Source organism: Asterias rubens, chromosome 15 (assembly GCF_902459465.1).
Source record: "Asterias rubens chromosome 15, eAstRub1.3, whole genome shotgun sequence".
Lineage (NCBI taxonomy): Eukaryota > Metazoa > Echinodermata > Asteroidea > Forcipulatida > Asteriidae > Asterias > Asterias rubens.
The window spans coordinates 2,285,628-2,306,207 of NC_047076.1; the positions used below are offsets into that span (position 1 = coordinate 2,285,628).

Consider the following 20,580-nt stretch of genomic DNA (forward strand, 5'->3'; position numbering starts at 1 on the left):
TGTGACACGAAGTTGTGTACTTTCAGATGCTTGATTTCGGGACCTCAAAATCTAATTCTGAGGTCTCAAAATCAAATTCAAATATTTTAGTGGAAATTTACTTCTTTCTTGAAAACTATGTTACTTCGGAGGGAGCCGTTTCTCACAATGTTTTATACTATCAACAGCTCTCCATTGCTTGTAACCAAGTAAGTTTTTATGCTAACAATTATTTTGAGTAATTACCAATAGTGTCCAGTGCCTTTAAACAAAAAGGATATTTTTCCTCTTCAAATTCGAGCCCTGATACATCACCCCTATGCTGTTACAATGCAATGAAAGCGATCAAATCTCAAAAAACTTCTCGTTAATTGTTAGTTATCACATTGCTTCCTGGACTTCAAGTGCAAACATTACAGTTGGGAAAACATACCATCAAAACTGCACCAGTCTATTCTGGACATCAGATCTGCTGTGCTGTTTTTTTTTTTCTCGGAGAGAAAATATCGAAAGCTCTGATGATCTCTGGGAATAAAGTGAAACAGAATGTAAAAATAGAATGTAGGAGGGAGAGTAAGTTTTAATTGATTGAATGGAACCTAACATTCTGATATTTGGTTCTGCTTTTTAGAACCACCCCTTTAAATGGTTGTATCCGCAAGTTAACTATTTATAGGTTACTCTGATGGTCATTTTGTAAATTATGTTTCAATATTACATCTTTTTTGGGGACTGTTAAAACAAAGCTTTTAATCTTCATTGTTGGGCTTAAAATTGTTCTTTGTTTAGGGAAGGGCATATGCAGTCATGAACAGTTATATTCAAACTCAAAGTAAGAGGCTAAGTTATTTATCAAATAATAATAAGCCAAAAAGGAAAGTGATTGGGTAAATATTTTAAAGATTTGTGGTTGTACAAAGACAAATTGACCAGAGCGGGATTTGAACCAATGATTAACGGATTAACGCGCCGGCGCTGTACTAACTGAGCTATGTAGCGAAGGTATTTATGAAGTTAATTCTGCATAACATCATCATAATTTTTTCTGTTTAACTACAAATTGTGATTGTGCCGGGCACATTACTCTACATACTTTTATCTGAGAGAATATTTTTTTGACAAAATAACAGAGTGATTAATTTCTGGTATTGTATAGATTGAGTACCATTCTCTAAAACTTATACGCGTAACCAAACTGGAGCGATTGGAATGGAATGGAAAAACCGTTGTTGTAAATAACTGCTTTGGGGTAATTGGAATACTGTGTGTTATTATTACCATTCAGCAATGTATAGTTTAAGTCAAAGTTGGTACGAAGCAGGTAAAGTGCCCAATTTCATTGCTCTGCTTACAGTAAGCAAAGAATCAGCGCTTATGGAAGCGTACTCCACATTGCTAGACATTCTTAACATACACAGCTAGTGCAGAAATTCAGCACTTGCCCTTAGTTAACTGGACGGCTTGAAATCTAGACTATACTGGCAAGTATAGTCTAGATTTCAAGCCGTCCAGTTAACTAAATCATACCGTGGCGGGCGCGCTTTGGCGATTCAACCGCGCGTAGTACACTATCCATATCAAGCACCATAGACTTTGGCCAAGACTATGTAAGCGGAGAATGGTGATCGCAAGCCTAAATTCGCTTGCAAGCAGAGCCATGATATAGGGCCCAGTCGACTGCCTCATTTCTCTTTATTTCAGTGTCATTGAAAAGCTGAAAAACATTGTATTAAGTTATGGTTGCTAGGTGAGGGAGTTTCTTTTTTCTTCCGTAACAACAGAGTTGCATGTCTGGTTTAAGCTACCTTAAGTGACTGAGTGTCTATTACAATGAGTTTTGCCGATTGAAAAAACAAAACAAGATAGTGAGTGAGAAGTCGGGAACAGGCGTGTGATTTTTAAGGTTTTTTTTCCGATTGTAGCATTTTCTCTTAATCACCCTGAGCTTTCAAATTTTCTTGAAAGATGTAAAGCAATCACTTAAGGGAGACAGAAATGTCCACATTGTTTCCAGCAGCTGATTCACGAAACTTTACATCATGGTGTAAGTTACACACTACTTTCGTGAAATCGGCTGCTGACCTGTAGTTTTGTATTTCTGGTGATACACAGAGTCTGTAAATCTCCTGAATTGTAACGTCAGGGAAGTTTTGGGTCTAGATAAGCAGTGTTGTAGTTCGAGACCAAGACCGAGACCGAGACCTGAAGGCTGGGGAGACCGAGACCGAGACACGAGACCGGCAGAACTGGTCTCGAGACCGGTCTCGAGACCTACAACACTGTAGATAAGTAGAAACCCAGGCCAACAAACCTCTCTGAGGACTTTACACATTCATTCAATCTAATCAACATCATTACTTGTTCCTGGAACCTGTTTTGGCTTCATTTTACTAGGAATGAAGTTGTCTCAAAATACTAAGTGAGCATCTCCTGTGTAAATGTGGCAGTGATATTAAGCGAAAATTAAATTAAAACTAACATTAAGTGTGACTGTAAATAGCAAATAAACAACAGTAAATAAACAACATATACGGTATATTAAACCCATAATTTTACTGTGATACTTCTGATTTTTTAACACTCCAGGAACCCATGCGGCCCTTTATACAAATTTGTTTTTGAGTTATTGGGATTTAAATCGGGGTTCCCTAGGTGAAATGCATAGAATGAAACCACTGAGCCAACCGGATCCCAATGGTATGCTTTATTTAACCACGGACACTCTCGGGTATTTTGCTCTATAACCTAAAACAAATAGTTTGGCCCCCTCCCCCCCCCCCCCCCCAAATAATAATAATAAGTAATCAAGACTTTTCACGAGAGGGCGCTACTTGCAGTCACCATCGACGTGGGTGTGTGGGCATAGCACATGATTTCGTTGCACGCGAAAAATGCTCACCCGTTCATAGCAAGTAGGCCTACATTGATTATGTTTTATATTGAAAAATAGTTGAACAACGCATAGCTGACGTGCAAAATGTTGACATACTTGTTAATTACCATGCAACTAATCAAATATGCCTACATCGAGTAACAACAACTCGATCAAGATCTCCCCAAACTTTTTCGTTAACAAACCTACTTAGGCCTATTGGTTCGCTTTTAACCAAAGCACAATGGAAGTGATTGTATAACATACGGTTGTTTGGGTGAACTTTTGATTGGCAAATTTACAACGATTACATTATGTCAGAAAAACTACGAGGCTACATTTCTCGTGTCGTATCTTCAAGAGAGCAGTTCAAGGTTCTTGCAATTTCTTGGTATCAGGGAGAAGAACAAAAATAAGACATTCAATGTTAGCGTAACCACAATTTGACAAGGAAGAACTGCGCCCAAACATAGAAGGCTGAAGCTCCGCCCGTTAATTTGTAAAAATGACCAAGTTTAGCAATTGGCAAGAAACCAAAACAATTATGATGACAATTCTGCCTCCGGTCAGTAGCCTAAGTCTGCCCTGACACCCCCAACACCACTGACAAACAGTCAATTAATGGTAAACTGATGCCCCGCCCATTTATTTTGCTTATGACCAAAAAAGGAATTCGATATCTTACTTGATAAACAACTCCGGTTACAATAACCGGTTACTAAATATGGAAGAGGCTACCCTGGGTTTTCATGGAAAATAATCATAGTGTTAAAAAAAAAAAAAACTTTTTTAAATTTCCTTATTCACTCCCCACGGTGAGCGTGTGTCTGACTTAAGGCTTAGGCTAGTCCGGGTTCGCTATTATGTTTTTCATTGTTATTGCTGCAGCCACTAGCCGTAGCCAAGTTCGCCTGATTTACTACCTGATGAGAAATTGTGTCAAATTTCAAAAAGTTGTTAGCAGAAATGCTGCTCAGCATAATAATATTATAAACGTTATTGGCTGGAAACTAGCTGTCTCTGCTATTATTATAAGAATAATTTTTGCTGTGCGTAGCAAGATGTGCTTATTGGTAATATACTAATAAATAAAACTATGCCTTTTCCATCAAACTTATGCCTACTGAAGCACTAGCTTTTGAGTTAAAGGCAGTGGACACTATTGGTAATTACTATAAAACATTGTGAGAAACCACTCCCTCTGAAGTGACGTAGTTTTCGAGAAAGAAGTAGTTTACCACGAATTTGATTTCGAGACCTCAGATTTAGAATTTGAGGTCTCGAAGTCAAGCATATGAAAGCACACAACTTCGTGTGACAAGGGTGTTTTTTTCTTCGACGACCGATTCAGCTCAAATTTTCACAGGTTTGTTATTCTATGCATTATGTTGAGATACACCAACTGTGAAGACTATTCTTTGACATTACCAATAGTGTCAATTGTCTATAAAGTATGACCTATTTTGAGACATTCCCTTCGAAGCTCGAACGAAGTAAAATGGTTTTGATTAGGGTTTTTTTCACTCAAAATATTTCTGAGAAACAAATAATGCATGAATCGTTTCTCAACTGAGAAAATTCATTTTTTTTCGTGGTGTCCAGTTTTTGTTTTTGTTTTTTGTTTGCTTGTTTGTCTGTCTGTTTGTTTGTTTGTTTACTTCTTGAGATCCACAAAATTAAACCAATAAATTTGGCCAAGATGTGTTTTTTTGCCAGGATCATGGAGGAAGGAATAAGATGTGATTTTGACAGACTCGAAAACAAAGATAATTCAATGAAAATAAGTGGGCGTGGCTCGAGGGCAACTCATGCAAATAGCAACGAAGCGATTTCCATATTTGGGCATGACTGCTCAGTGGTCGCTAGGGAGAACAGCCAATATGAACCGTTGTGGGGAGTTTGCGCCTGGCACACTCTTGAAGAAGGCAAGGGAAACGCACAGGTTGCTGCCGTTGGTGAAGCGGAGAATTTATTTTTCTGGTAAGTTTAAAAAAAAAATGCTTATGAACTTTAAAGAGAACAGTGTGCGTGGATGGTTTTGTGAAATTTACAGTTCACATAAGATTGACGATTTCTTGAACTTGGTGAAGAAACTCGACTTTGATATATCTTTCGGTTTTCAAAGTTGCCTGTAGCCTACCCAGCGCTGATTCAAAAGCACGCAATGCACAAAACAATTTGGCTTAAACACCGGTACAAGGTTACCGACCGTGACTATAGTTTCCTGTTAATTTGTGCTCAAGCAGGAAGCTATTTTGTTCTGCTTACTCTAATGCTTGCAAGCAGTTCAATGTCATAAAGCAGCTTGAAGAGCTGTAAAGCAAAAAGACGTACTGTAAGCCTAGAAAAATTGTGCTTAATGAAAACGATTTACCAACCCAAGTACCATTGCGTGTGCACAAGTTGTGACTGATTTCCTGCTAAGCATAAAACTAGGTCCAGCTGGTATTCACTTTAAGAAACACCAGGAAGCAGTCGTTCCTACCGTTTTACCAGTGTTTGAGTAACTCTACAGCAACCACGCAGATAAATGAATATTTTTGTCGAGTTTTTTAATATTTTTTTTTACAAGACAAATTAATAAGAATTGCTCATCAAGCGAAATGTGTGTTGCTGATTTGTGTTGCCTATGGTATTCCTACATCCCAGTCTAGGTTGATAATGCCCTCTCGTGATAACAAATAATAATGGATCGTTATACATTTGCAATTAATGACATTTTTGAGTGCATAAAACAACCCTTAAATTAAACAACAAATAGTTGGGGTAAAAGTAATATTTTTCTTTTAATGTTAGCATGTTTTTAAGACAAGAGTTATAGTTTTCAAAAAACAATACAGATGATTTACCTTTTTATGCGCAATTTATTTTGAAATAATGCACTGTGTCATTATCCACACGAATTGTGGAAGATTGTCTTCCCATGCGGATGGAATCCACAAGAGGTTGAAGTTTACAATATTTAAGACACATTCTCAAGTCGATTCATAATTGATTTGCAAACTAGAATTCGACAGTAATTTCACGCAATAAAACATGAAACACAACAATCAACACAAATCTCAACTAATGTCAGGTAATTAATGAATATATTATCGTTTGTCGTTTTTATCGCTTGTGTATGGTTATGCACTTTAGAATAAAGGCACATCGCGATGAGATTTTCATAATTTGAACTACAAACATTTTAAATGCTAAAAATTAAATATTAAAATATCACAAGTGTATATGTCAACACGGTTCAATAATAATATGCCTACACTGCGTAAAATTGCTTGGAACGCAGTCCTGACAACCGACCACCCCCCCCCCCCCCCCCTCTAACAATGACTCACAGACCATGGACCAGTCTACCCGTTGACAGACAAACAAACCCCAGGAGACTTCTCTCTTAGTCATGACCATGGAGCTATCATGACAATTCACTCGAAATACAAACTTGTTTTTTCTCTCCACTGCTGGCGAGAGCAGACAGTACTTGACACCTATTCCTCGTGGGGCAGTGCTACATCAAATCCTTCATTCACCCACGCCCACAAGGGTCAAGGGCCCGTCTCGCCTAAGCAATATTCACCCCATAGACATTTTAATGGTTTCCATACAGATTCAAAGCAACCTTACTTTTATTTTCCCCGCTTTTTTAAAAAGTAAATTTCTGTCCTCTTCCGATTTCCATTCCTCTACAAGTTAACCATTTAGCCACTGGACCGCCCCGCCGCCTATCGATATACTGTATGTGGTAGGAGGAAACCTTGCTAGCTTGTGTTTGTAGAAAAAAAGGAATGTCAAAAGAATCCTCGATAGTCATTATTAAGCTAATGAAGCTAATGATGATGAAATAATTTAGCTCTTACCCCAACTAAACGCTCATTAGTAAACACAAAGGAAACTGTATTTATTCATCATTCATGATAATATTGTCGAAAACTCACGCCTTCGCATTTAATCAGTATAATAATTGAGTCAGATAAAAGCCTTGAAAAGCTATTGTGTCCATATTATCCTTACAAACAAATATTATTCGCCATAAAAATTACCGTAGCCGTTTAACGAGAGACATTCATTGTTCTCATGCGAACTTGTACTTTTATACAAATATCAAGGTTCAAATTGTGCATAAAGTTAAGCTGTGGCTATCTTTTAAAATTTGGACTACGATTCCAGTAATTAACTGCAAGAATCTTGAAGTATTAGTTTTCAGCAAACTCGGGCGGTGCAGGGACTACAGGGTTAAAAGAATTATCAGGCCTCGAAATCACCCAGAACACCCAGATCAGTTGCCGTGGTGCCCTGTACGTTTTGCTGCGGTGCCCTTCCCTAATACAAACTTAGACTTTCCTCAATACAGAAATGCCCCCTATTTAACTTTACATTAAAGGGAAATTGCTGTGCTCTTCCGATTTCCATTCCTCTACAAGTTAAAAGAGTTATCAGGCCTCGAAATCACCCAGGACACCCAGATCAGTTGCCGTGGTGCCCTGTACGTTTTGCTGCGGTGCCCTTCCCTAATACAAACTTAGACTTTCCTCAATACAGAAATGCCCCCCATTTAACTTTACATTAAAGGGAAATTGCTGTGCTCTTACAAGAGCGAAGTTCAACGCCTGATTTATACTGTACTGAACCATAGGCCTACTCCCGCCAAAAATGTATTCGTTTATGGATATATCGTCCTTTCGGCACTGCATTGGCTATTATACATGATCAACCGTAAATATTTCATTTTTTTTCTCCGTTGGCGAATTTCCCACTGATTTATTGGCGTCCTTGGGGGTGGTAACAGAAACTCTACTTACCCGAGTCAGTCTGAGGGGGATTTAAGTTCAAGCTAAATAATGTGGTATCATCTACACATGTCTAAGACCAAGCTTTAAGCCGGCCTCAGGTCGACCTACGATTTTCTTGCGCCCGGAACAAACCTTCGGCAATGCGCAGACAAAATATGCTCAGGGCCCAATTTCATAGAGCTGCTTAAGCACGAAAATAGCTTGCTTATTTTACACATGTTACTGGCCAAATTTTCATGCCATATACATTGCTTGTGACTGGTATTTAGCTGTTGTTTACCTAGCATAACAATTGAGTGGAGTCTTGGCCGGTAATCTGATTTTACTAAGCAAGGATTTTTTTGCTTAAGCAAAATTGTGTGCTTAAGCAGCTCTATGAAATTGGGCCCTGGTCACAACAACTGAGAAATCGTGCGCCAACGACTATCACGTCGTACAAGTCGAAATTGTTCTACTCTTGCGACTGTTTATTTTTTCGAGCGGCGACTGTTTCAGATTTTAAAATCATCGCAGTTATAATCGCTCAGGTCGTAAATAATGGGAGACTTTCTGGGACGATAGAGGGCAGCAGACTTACCGGGTAAATCCATTGTTCTCAGAATTATGCGCATGTTCAGAACTACGTAAACAATGGAAATTTACCCGGTATGTCTGCTGCCACCTAGCGTTGGAAAGTCTCCTATTGCCGACTGGAAAGTTCCCGGTGGTCTTAGTAGCTCAGGCGCAGTGTGATCCTGAAAAGTCAGTCGCCGACTGTTTTTGGTTGACGCAAGGTTGACCTGCGGCCGGCCGGCTTTAGGGATTGTATACTTTTGGTAATTGGATCCCACCGTTTGTTATATATGATAGTTGTATTATAACACCATAAAACTAACCTGTGAACATTCCATTTCAAAAGGTGGTAGCGTTTTTGAGATATTGCCGAAAATGTGGAGCAGTTATGTTCATGCGCAGAAAGAAAACTCTGCATTTTGAATTCACACTCTAAGAAGCGTATTGTCAGTAACGCTTTTCAGATTCAAATTTGGGGGATAAAAAGTGATATCTGCATTAATATAGACCATGTGAACTTTGTTTACAATAAGTGTGACCTTGTACATTCTTTGGCTCGTCTGGCAGGCAAGATACTGCACTGGTCATATTATATGAAAATTTGCATTTTCTGTCATTTCCACATAAATCCAAGAGTTATGAAAGTAAAAGCTGGACAAGTTTTGAGATGTGCCCCCTTCATAATATCAAAAGTTGATAAGAATTGGACAAGGCAATCTCCATAAAATGGAAGAGTTTATGTTTTCTTCCATTGTAGTGGGCTGTGTACAAATCGTGCCTGCAGGAAGTCCAGGCTTGGTGGCTCTTTTGTAAACATGTGATGTCACAGGTCACATCGTCTATAGGTCCACTATCCAATGCTGATGTACTTCTTAGCAAGTTGTAACTGCTACCAAAAGTATAGAGCCAGACCCTTTCACTATACTGATACACTCGAAGCTTTATGGATGGCAGACATTACAGGAAACAATTTATATGGAATTGTGGAAATAAAACATCAAATGCTTCTTATATGTCCCCATATAACTTATAACCAATGAATACAAAGGGCTGATGGGAATGGTCGCCATTTGTTTTTCTCTCAAGGGAAATTGGGAGGAAATAACCATTTCTGGAACATAATTGGCAATTATGTTTTATCGCTGCCAGACCACAAAAGACTCCGGAAATTTGAATTTATTGTCCGACTATAATTGCTACCCTTTGTTCATAATTTGGCGAGGGCTGTCAAGATAATTAGACAGCGCTGAATATAATACACGGCAAGCATGGATAGAATAACCACATTATGTCAATTCGCTAATCATTATTCGACCTGAACAATAAATTTGTTGTTTTTGAACCAATATTTTAAACACAAAGTTCTTTGTTGTGACTTCGATTTTCATCGGATGTATGCTTTATTAAATGTTATTTGATTAGTTTTTAACTCATAAAAAAATGGCGTTACTAAAGTGTGAGAAACCACACATCTTCAGGCTGTAGTGTCATAAACAGGATTGGTAAGGACAGAAAATCGTTGTTTAATTTTAGTCTGAAATCTTACTGGTTATAGCATTCATACTATAACAATTTGTATTGAAAAATGCATCTGACACCCTCATAAAAAAGAAAACTGTGCGTGTTTTTCATTATTCTCTCCTGCCTCGCGCTGCAGAGTAAGCCCAAATTTGCATAGGTTTGTTCTTATAATGTACAGTTTATGATTGGTCACACAAAAAGTTAACACTACTGCGACTATTTTGTCAGCTTTCATGTGTAGTCCCATAAGTATTTTTACATGGCGTTTTTGAATGTTTGTGTGAATTATTATTATTTTTTTTTTTTGGGGGGGGTATTGCATTTTTGTTAGAACAATTCAAGGCTCCCAGATTATTTTTAAAATAAAATAAACTGTATATTTACTTGTCCTCCTTCTAGATCATCTTCCTAAAAGTCAAGACAAAGGACACACCACCACTATGTGTGACGATGACGTAGCGGCCCTTGTAATTGACAATGGCTCCGGTATGTGCAAGGCCGGTTTCGCCGGAGACGATGCCCCAAGAGCTGTCTTCCCATCCATCGTAGGAAGACCCCGTCACCAGGTAAACCCCATCTCTCATTCTACCACAAAAAACATTGAAGTAGTCCTTAGACATTATGTGGTTGTTTCATTCTCCAAAACATTTCCAATATTTTCGTGAAATAAAAGTCTTATGACGTTGAGCAGTATTGCATCTCCGAAACAATCCGAAAGCTTCCTTGGAAAAACTTATTTTCTTAAACCATCTAGAAGCTTTCTTGAAATAAGTTGTTCTGCCAAAACCATCCATCAAGTCTTTCGTGAAACTGAAGCTATGTTGTTCTACACCAGACACAAATTCTTTTTGAACAAATCATTTAATGAACTGGAACTGCAATCTGTTCTTTCCCATCTAAGCCGAATCTAATAAACTATAAATTGCGTTTCTGAAGTAACCATATTAGTTTTTATAGGGTGGTTGGTAAAACTCATCTCTCATTCTTCCACAAGAAAATTGCAGAAGTCTGAAGACATTTTAGGGTTGTTGCATTCTTCAAAACCCTCCAAAAACTTTCTTGAAATAAGTTCGTCTACTAAAGCAAACCCTTCAACTGGAATTTGAACTGAAACCCGTTGCTTTACTTTGTGTTTTCATTTTTAACTAAATACCTATATAATTGTTTTCTTGTAGGGTGTGATGGTTGGTATGGGACAGAAGGACAGCTACGTGGGAGATGAAGCCCAGAGCAAGAGAGGTATCCTGACCCTTAAGTACCCCATCGAGCACGGTATCGTTACTAACTGGGACGATATGGAGAAGATCTGGCATCACACCTTCTACAATGAGTTGCGTGTGGCACCAGAGGAACACCCCGTGCTCCTGACTGAGGCCCCGCTTAACCCAAAAGCCAACAGAGAAAAGATGACACAGGTAAATATCTTGACGAATTTCTCAAACTACGTTTCACGAAACAAAAGTCCCACCGAGTTGTTTCTGAAGTTGAAATTCTCAATCAGCATCTCACTAAAAGCAAAGTCCCATCGAGTTGTTTCGGAAGTAGAATTTCTCATCCAACATTTCACTACAACATAATCTCCCAGCAAGTTTTGACTCTTGGACAATAGACTCATTGCATTGGAGGAGGTGCACTTGCGGAAAGAAATCATTTGCCATCATTGTTGCAATGTTTTACATCAAAGATGTTGTCAATGACGTCACATATAATCCATCCATTTGCCGCCATTAAACTGACATAATTGTAACCACTTTCCTATTGCTTTGTTTGTTGCAGATCATGTTCGAGACCTTCAACACACCCGCCATGTACGTTGCCATCCAGGCTGTACTCTCACTGTACGCCTCTGGTCGTACCACCGGAATCGTCTTCGACTCCGGTGACGGTGTCTCTCACACTGTACCAATCTACGAGGGATACGCCCTCCCCCACGCCATCCTCCGTCTGGACTTGGCCGGTCGTGACTTGACCGACTACCTGATGAAGATCCTCACAGAGCGTGGATACTCCTTCACAACAACTGGTGAGTCTCAAATAATAGTATATAAATCCGTATGTTTTTCCCTTCAATCAAATCCTGATTTTTGTTCACACATACTGTCCAACTTGTGATCGAAATTATGAAAGTTCAAACAAAGTTTAAATTTGAAACTGAAAAAGATAGCACACCTGTCGTGTTTACAGCCATGCTCCTACACCTCAAATTTTTCTGACCTTTAAACAAACATTTGACCTTGCAATTACTGTTTGTGCTTGTTTCTAATTTTACATTTTCTTGACTTTGCAGCCGAGCGTGAAATCGTTCGTGACATCAAGGAGAAACTCTGCTATGTTGCCCTCGACTTCGAGCAGGAGATGCAGACCGCTGCTTCAAGCTCCTCCCTGGAGAAGAGCTACGAGCTCCCCGACGGTCAGGTCATCACCATCGGCAACGAGCGTTTCAGGTCCCCGGAGGCCATGTTCCAGCCGGCCTTCCTTGGCATGGAAAGTGCCGGTATCCACGAAACCACATACAACAGCATCATGAAGTGCGACGTGGACATCCGTAAGGACCTGTACGCCAACACTGTCCTCTCCGGTGGTTCCACCATGTTCCCCGGCATCGCCGACAGGATGCAGAAGGAGGTCACAGGCCTTGCCCCACCCACAATGAAGATCAAGATCATCGCTCCCCCAGAGAGAAAGTACTCCGTATGGATCGGTGGCTCCATCCTTGCCTCCCTGTCCACCTTCCAACAGATGTGGATCAGCAAGCAGGAGTATGATGAGTCTGGCCCCAGCATTGTTCACCGCAAGTGCTTCTAAACTAAGCTTATTCTAATCAAACTGCCTGAACACAAAGTGGCTAAAAACTATTTTTCTATTTCTCAGTTGTGACATTACAAGGGTAGTTAAAAAAAGCATTGTGTTACAGGGTTACAGCACAAGTTTGTTTAGAAAATCTTCCCATAAAGGGAACTCAGCAAAGTTCCCATAAGAGGATGTAAACGTCAAGCTGGCAATGGCCAATTTCTCACACACAAACATTGGTTTATCGTCCACGATTATGAATTGCACAAACCAATAAATTATGATTCAGGAAGTATTATTCCAATCATTGTAAAATCATGGCGGTTAGCTTGGTACTATAGGATTCTAACCCACAACCTTGTGACTGCAAGTCCTGCTATCTAACAACGATGAGTTGAGTCCATGTAGATGCTTAATTGGTGGTTGGTTTAAAAATGATACAAAACTCTTACACCGTTTCCTTTAAACACATCCTGATTGGTGTGCATTTTGTTATTCGACAGATCAATTATACGATTTCAAAATAACGTGGAGAATTAGCCCAAAACCCACCGTAATTTTACACTGGAAAATTTTAAAGATTGCGATTTAGTATCAACTTGCACGTCAGTCAGTGACGCTACTTCTTTCGACTCCGAACAGCGTGGAGTCAAGTGTTTTGGGTTGTGACGTCATACTCATTGTGCTATAATATTTACTGCTTTTTGTTTATTGTCCCATACAAATAATGTATTCACAACAACCTGATGTATTCATCACACTTTAACAAAGTGACAAATAAAACTCAAGTTAAAGAGACAACTGTTGCCGTTTTGTTGTTTCACTTTTATTTTGCAACTTCACAATTTCATTGCATGCAATTAACATAAACAGCTAATACAAAGATATGCAAATACAAAATACACAAAGCCAACTTGCAACCAGAGAGACTAAGTTCTGATGAACTTGTGAAACCGAGTAGTTTATTTGGGTTAAAATTAAAATATACAAAAAAAAACAATCAATTAGAACGGCAAAGAAGATAATTGTACTCCTATGTGCAGAGAAGAAATAATTATTTTGATAAAGTTATACATAAAGTTGAGGCAAATATATTGATATGTGGTTTCAATAAGAAAAAAACCCCGACTGCATTCAAATGGAATATACATTCAAAAATAACTGTTTATATAATTATTTTTTATTACTTATATTTAACATGGAATTCCGATTAGCCTTTCTCATGAAATATGCAAATTAAATTGTGTATACTATAGGATGCACAAACGCGGTTGCGTCACACCACCATACCATCAGCCCCAAACAAAAAAAGTGTGATTGTTATCCCTCATTTTGCCAACCAAATAGTGGAGTGTCAATTTATATCAGATGATCATCAACAACTATCGTTATTGCAAAGCTGTCCTAATATTGCATACAAATGTTACAATATTGAAGATAAATCATATGACATGGTTTGACAGCAATGAAAGACATCCCCAAAACGTATTAAATTTAAACACTCTTTTTTGGATGATAATGGTCGAATTAAGAAGTCAATTTCCGCAGCAGTTAACAAAATTCATTTTATTTTGTATTTTAATCTGCGTAATCATAGCTATGGACTGGAATATAAAAAACAGTGAATTAACTGACAGGTTGGGAAACATTGTGTTTTTCTTATATATATATTTTTGGAATTGTTTTTGACAACAATTAAAACTATTTTGATACCGGAAAGGGGAGGGGGCTTAGATGGTACCCAGATCAATTTGTGCATTTTGCATTGATTATATTCACACCATGTTCCTGGTACTCTTTCCTGCTCACCGCCAACTCGGGAAAATTCTCCTCCGAGGCGAAGAAGGAGCCGCCCAGCCAAGCCGACCACGCCCTTGTGGGTGCAGTCAACACTTTCACATTAGTCTCCGCCCCGGCCAGGGCTTGTATTTCCTTCTTCAGGCGTTGGGGAAGGTGGCTGGTACAACTCGAACCACCGGCTAACACGATGTTTTCGTAGAGGGCGCCCCTTGCGGACTCGTCGCATTGTTGGATGCTTTCGTGCGCCATTTTGTGTACTCCTTTGTCAGTTTCCGTACCACCGAGAAGCGAGCTTCGGAAGAGGGGTTCGGCGCATCGGAATCGCTCGGTTCCCAGTGAAATCACCTACGAAGTTGTACATCATTTTAACAATTTTCATTTGTTATGAAATAAATTAGTATCCAATATACTCAATGAGATATTTCTTGTGATAAACAAATATAAAAGTGGTGGCAAGAAACGAAAATCTTTCACGAGGAAAAGAAGTGAAAACACATGTTGCATGACATCGATATCAAAAAAGAAATGAATTAAAACGCTCATTGTAGAGCGATTAACTCAAAACGGAAAATACATTTTTTTGTGGTCTTGTCAAAATATGACATTTCATATGTAAATTAAATTTTGTGGTCTTATCAAATATGACATTTCATATATGTAAATTTGTGGTCTTATTAAATATAACATTTCAAATACAAATGTGCGGTCTTAGACGAGTTTTTGTTCCTACAAATTCTGTAATGTTTCTAATCTAATTAAATTAACCAGACTCTACTATTATTATAAGGGGGGTGTTTCTTACCTGTCCGCCAGGCAGGGTGTATTCCACGGGTTTACATCCCGACAGGTTGAACTCCCCCTCGTAGTCCCACGCGATGTAGCTGTGCTTCTCCTTTATGGCACTGATAGTCTCGCGGTCGGCTGAGGAGATTTGCCGAGAACAAACGAGATTTCAATACAATGCGTACACACGGGTGTAATAGAGATCAGTGTGCAGAACCATGTTGGGCTAGACTAGAGTCTGGGTGTGAGACCGCCACATGCCTCAATGTTGTCGTTTTTATGTTTGTTTTGTCATTTTTACCTGGACGTACATCATGAAGGAATACGAACATGAATACATGTACTTGCATAGAACATGCATAGAGCAAGGGCACATATTATAAGGCAGTTATGCAAGAAACAGACACAAGTTCAAAACATCAACAAACTTACTTATTGAGACGCCATCTTGTTCATTCAACAGCTTCGCCAGGTAGTCTGTCATCTGCCGACCGGCTACAACATCCATCGTGACGATACCTGACGTCACAACAACGCCCTCAACGACAGGAACCGAACTGACCATGCTGTCTCCAATATCGAGAACCAATCCCGTGGTTTTCTCGATGCTTTGGAGGGCGAGGTGCGGCTGGAGTGCAACGTAGAATGACGGGGCGTTGTGGGTCTCAAATATGCTCTGAAGAGGAAACAGTCAAACTTGGCAACAATTACGCCTCAAAAGCTCAAATTAGTCCAGCCCCTGGGCCTTTTTGAGATATGGCGGACACTCTAGAATTGCACTGTTGGGTTTGGGTGTAGGCGTAGATACAGATACAGATTTAATCCAAACCTAAACACTGGGTGCGTTCGATAAGCTTCCCTGGGTCTACCCCGCGGTGCTCACTCAGATGAGCCCCTGACTCAAGAACTAAATGAACGACCACTCACCGCTCTCGTAGTGACGTCATGCACCTGGGGCCAGCCCCCCAAAGCGACCCACTCCACAATCAGGGCACTGGGGGCTGACCCGGGTGAGCCCCCGGAATGACATCAAAGCTATTCGAACGCATCGGGGGAAGACCGGGGTCGACCCAGGGAATCTAAACGAACGCACCCACTGTGGTGTTTCAAACAAACTTCAAAATGGCTGGTGGTCGTACACTTGAAAAGAAGTAGCCACACCCTTAAGATCCTGTAAAGGATTCCTGAGATTCCAGGCGAACAATGCAGACATAATAGAGGGTAAAACCCATAGAGAAAAGGCCGTGACGGTCCTTTCTCTTGTGTTACGCCTTGCCCCACTATGAGCACAACATTGTCCAATCCTCTCGAAGGCAATTACTGCCCAAATTATTATATGGTTGGTGTGAACATAGAGCAAGAAACTGTTCCTTGCTCTATGGTGTGAACGTGCATCAATGTTGAATCCACTGTGGTTACGGCATTCAACTTTAGGCCTTTCGTATACTTGATTCTAGATATTGCAATACCCTTAAAACAATTTTTTAACAAGTCAAATTTACCAAATATCTTGATGAAAATTAATTGACATAATTAAAAGATGTAAATCATTGGATAAACATATAAAGTGGTGAGTGGATCAGTGAGCAAACAATAAATGCAAATAAATGAATATATAAATAAACAAATAAATTGATTATTTAATAAATAAATATAAATAAAACTCGTGAAATTTGTACTGGCTCTCAAAATTACTTTAACTCCTAGAGTTAGACACTAATACACAAGGAATATACAAGTTGAACAGGGCTGTCATGACAACATTATAAAAACTGTCATCACAAAATAAGGAGACCGTCAACATAGGGCTATAGATTGGGTAATGCGCCGGTGTCAGATGCAATTGTGTCCGCCATGCAATACTGTCCGCTCCGGACACTTTTGCATGACAATCGTGTCCGGAGCTATGCAAAAACCGTCCGGTGGAGAACATGACTGTACATGAGCGTGCATGCACTGAACCTTTATATGCAGCATGAATAATCACGTATTTTATGATTGCAGCGAATACCCAACGGCCGAACATTTCCCATGTCATCATGACATGCACTTAGCTTGTAAACAAATGGCTAACGTATTCCGGCGTCGACCAATGGCGTTTAATTCACCGCAAGGACGGTTTTGCACGGGGGCGGACGCAACTGCATATGCAAATGTGTCCGGGCGGACACACTGCATTATGCAGCAGCGTTCGGGCGGACACGATTGCATATGCAAAACCGTCCGGCGGACATTGTTGCATATGCAATAATGTCCTCCGGATAGTATTGCACAGAGGACATAATTGCATGCGACACCGGCACGTTCTTGGGGAGGTCCTTGGTTCGAGTCCCACAGTAATAAATTTGTCTTTATTAAAGATGTGTACACAACCAGGCCCCTACCAACATACAACTATAATAGTTTTAAAGACACTGGACACTGGTGGTAATTGTCAGAGACCAGTCTTCCCACTTAGTGTATCTCGACAAAATGCATACAAATAACAAACCTGATGTGAAAATACTTCTTTCTCAAAACGTTACTTCAGACGGAGCCGTTTCTCGCAATGTTTTATACTATCAACAGCTCTCCACTGATCGTTACCAAGTAAAGCTTTATGCTAATAATTATTTTCCGTAATTACCAATAGTTTTCAATGCCTTTATAATCATACAAAAGATAATCATAACAACAAAAACAAAAGCATTTATTTATGATTTTGACTCCAACCTCTGCCATCTTGGCCCTGTTCTTTGTTTTCATCTCAGCCTCGACGGGTCCATCCGTCAACATCACCGGTACCTCAGCAATCGAATCACACCCCAGGACATCGACAAAGCAGAATTCCCATATACGATTCATGTCGTCCATGTCCGTGATGCTGTATTTATCCAGCGGGTAACTCAGGGAGAGAGTCGCCCGGTTCTCGAACGCCTCTTCCCCCACACAGATGGTGTCCTGCCCCGCACCCTGTCGGAATAATCAGTTGTAATTTTAGCACAAAATGGACGTGTATTAACACAACCAACAGTTAAAGTCACCTGGAAATAGAATTTTGTTTCTTTCAAACAGGTTCTAGAATATTTACGAAAACAAAAACTTGTTATGTTTTGTTGAATTGAATAACTTTATTGACTCAAGTCCCAATCCCGTGCCATTGCCACAGAAAACAATTGGTTTCTGATGCTCTATATTCCTCAACCTGTTCCGCGCGGGACACGAGAACGGGACTTGAATCAAGTCTAGCATTCATCTGCGTAATCCAATGGTGTTCACCATAATCCCACTGAATCTAACGTCCTTACCGCGTTTGGCCTTCCAACAACAGTGTGGAAAGTATCCTCGGGAACATCACGACCAGAAAGCCCCACCCTGGTCAGAAACGACCCGCTGTCAATCACAATGGTCGGAGTTCGGTTCATCTTTCAACGCCTCTGAAACACAACTACAAACACTCCAACTTTTACACCAACATCCTAATAAACAAAACTGCAACACACGAAAAGAGATTAATAAACACACCCAAAACTCTCTCAATTTGAAGATGTCACAAAAAAAACACCCCAACATTCAAACACAAAAATTGCAAAACACAAAATAGAAATTAGCAGTACAAACCAACAACTCGCATAATTTGAGAATACAAAAAACACTCTTACTATTTTGAAGCTGTCGAACTACAAACACTGTCCACCATAGCATTTTTTCAACATAAAGACTATACTGGTTTAAACTCCTGAAACACAAAAACAAACACCCCAACGTACAAACACCAAAAACAAAACTGCAAAACACAAGTTTATTCACCTAGGCCAACAACCATGTAGACTCTCACAACTTAAGAAAACAAACGCTCTATTACTATTTTGAAGATGTCAAACTACAAACTTTGTCCATTATACAATCGAGTTTATTTCAACATAAAGATTGATTCAAAATATTTTAGTAAGATTAGAACTTCTTCTCATCGAAACCAACAAACACAAAACATTATCCCAAACTGCGTATCACAAAAGCATACGAATGACCTGTATATACCACAGAAAATTTACCATGTTCATGTTTGGATGCACATAATTATCTAGCCAACAAATTAAGCTTTAATTTCACAACAATTTCCCACACAATGTAATGCATACTCACCTCTGAACACAAATCTGTAGCTCCGTGTATTTCGCATGAAGTTAAACAGCGAAACTGCGACAAACCTTGCGTTCAAAACCCGATCAAAAATGGCGACCAATCTCTATTGAAGCAGGCGATAATTACAAGCCCAAATTGCTAACCATTGTGTATTTGACCTCCTGATGAAGGTAGCCAAACCCTCAACCTTCACCGGGTTTGGTTTCCGTGTTCACAAAACCGACCAAGGAGGAAATTTGAGTTTTTAATAAATATCCAGATGTTTAAAGTCACCCTTTAAGTTGTAATTTTTTATTTTGTTTGGTGTCTACACAAATATTTATTAAAAAATAGATGTTAAATTTGCATTAGGATTATTCCGTCCAAGGACGAAGGATGATGATGATAAAGAATATTAATTTGTGTTTTTTACCCATACACCGATGTGTTTCAGCATTGGACACTCAGTACCTTCCCGAGTCCAAAGAAGAAGAAAAAATATCACAGGCATATTACTCGGTTGGGATTCGAGCCCACGACCCTTGCAATTCTAGAGCAGTGTCTTACCAACTAGGCTACCGAGATTGGTGTCAGCCCAACTTTTGCAGTGCTGGGCCCATACCTATGATTCTGCTTACTTGTTCTTTTTTTTGCCGAGTAGTTTTGTTGCGGTACGAGTGCCTCTTTAAACTTTTTTTGTGTGGCACAACCGGATCTGAACTTCAACCGGCTGACTTCCAATCCTACTTTTTGATCAACCTGGCCTCGCATCGAAGGTAAACTCATTTTGCTCCCATTCATGATTAAAACGAGGCTGGGAGGTAAACATCTATGGGCGTAAGGGGAGCTCTTCGGTTACTGTTTGTAACGTTTCTCAGATTGTGTATCCTGTTATTATACACATAATGAATGTTTATGAGTGCAATGGTGCGAATATGTTCATGAGTTGAAAGATGGAATGTTCTATTAAACGAGGCGGAGCCGAGTTGAATGGAACATTCCATCTTTCAACTCATGAAAATTTCGCACCATTGCACGAATGAAAAACATTCATTATTTGTTTTATATAACATCCAAGTACATCTTTGTCATTTTGATTAAAAGATACAACTTTCAAAACAAACAAAACGTAGGCCTACAATTTGTAATTGTAGAAGCCGAATGTTAAGTAATTTTACTACCTTGCAGTAACACTGCTGCGTTACCAAAGACACGCGCACGCAGTGATATGTGTTTACTCAGCTTTTTCGTTCCATCCGAAAAGTACTATTGCACGCTGGCAGCGTGCAATGGTACTTTTCGGATGGAACGAAAAAGCACGGTGAGTGACTCAGCGTGCAATGGCACTTTTATTTGCTATCACGTGACGGACAATCCTCCAATCAAATGGCA

The 20,580-nt window shown here is 39.6% G+C and overlaps 2 protein-coding genes across 2 annotated transcripts; one reads left to right on the forward strand and one right to left on the reverse strand.

The window, feature by feature from the left end:
• Positions 1-10,131: 10,131 nt before the first annotated feature.
• Positions 10,132-12,517, forward strand: LOC117299946 (actin, cytoplasmic-like). The gene is made up of 4 exons (XM_033783562.1): positions 10,132-10,277; positions 10,887-11,126; positions 11,488-11,734; positions 11,999-12,517. The coding sequence occupies exons 1-4, from the start codon at positions 10,152-10,154 to the stop codon at positions 12,514-12,516; spliced, it is 1,131 nt and encodes a 376-aa protein (XP_033639453.1). The 5' UTR covers positions 10,132-10,151; the 3' UTR covers position 12,517.
• A 556-nt stretch (positions 12,518-13,073) lies between these two features.
• On the reverse strand, positions 13,074-19,352 carry LOC117299947 (actin-like). The gene is made up of 6 exons (XM_033783563.1): positions 19,210-19,352; positions 18,372-18,511; positions 17,797-18,036; positions 15,517-15,760; positions 15,104-15,222; positions 13,074-14,646 (listed from the first exon to the last, which is right to left on the reverse strand). The coding sequence occupies exons 2-6, from the start codon at positions 18,486-18,488 to the stop codon at positions 14,248-14,250; spliced, it is 1,119 nt and encodes a 372-aa protein (XP_033639454.1). The 5' UTR covers positions 18,489-18,511; positions 19,210-19,352; the 3' UTR covers positions 13,074-14,247.
• Between the last annotated feature and the right edge of the window lie 1,228 nt (positions 19,353-20,580).

Excerpts from the sequence above, each read along its gene's own strand:
- LOC117299946 (XM_033783562.1), top strand. The coding sequence starts at position 10,152 with ATGTGTGACGATGACGTAGCGGCCCTTGTAATTGACAATGGCTCCGGT. Across the intron at positions 10,278-10,886 it reads TAGGAAGACCCCGTCACCAG|GGTGTGATGGTTGGTATGGG; the intron begins GTAAACCCCATC and ends GTTTTCTTGTAG. Across the intron at positions 11,127-11,487 it reads ACAGAGAAAAGATGACACAG|ATCATGTTCGAGACCTTCAA; the intron begins GTAAATATCTTG and ends TGTTTGTTGCAG.
- LOC117299947 (XM_033783563.1), bottom strand. The coding sequence starts at position 18,488 with ATGAACCGAACTCCGACCATTGTGATTGACAGCGGGTCGTTTCTGACC. Across the intron at positions 18,037-18,371 it reads TTGTTGGAAGGCCAAACGCG|GGTGCGGGGCAGGACACCAT; the intron begins GTAAGGACGTTA and ends TTATTCCGACAG. Across the intron at positions 15,761-17,796 it reads ACAGGGCCAAGATGGCAGAG|AGCATATTTGAGACCCACAA; the intron begins GTTGGAGTCAAA and ends TTTCCTCTTCAG.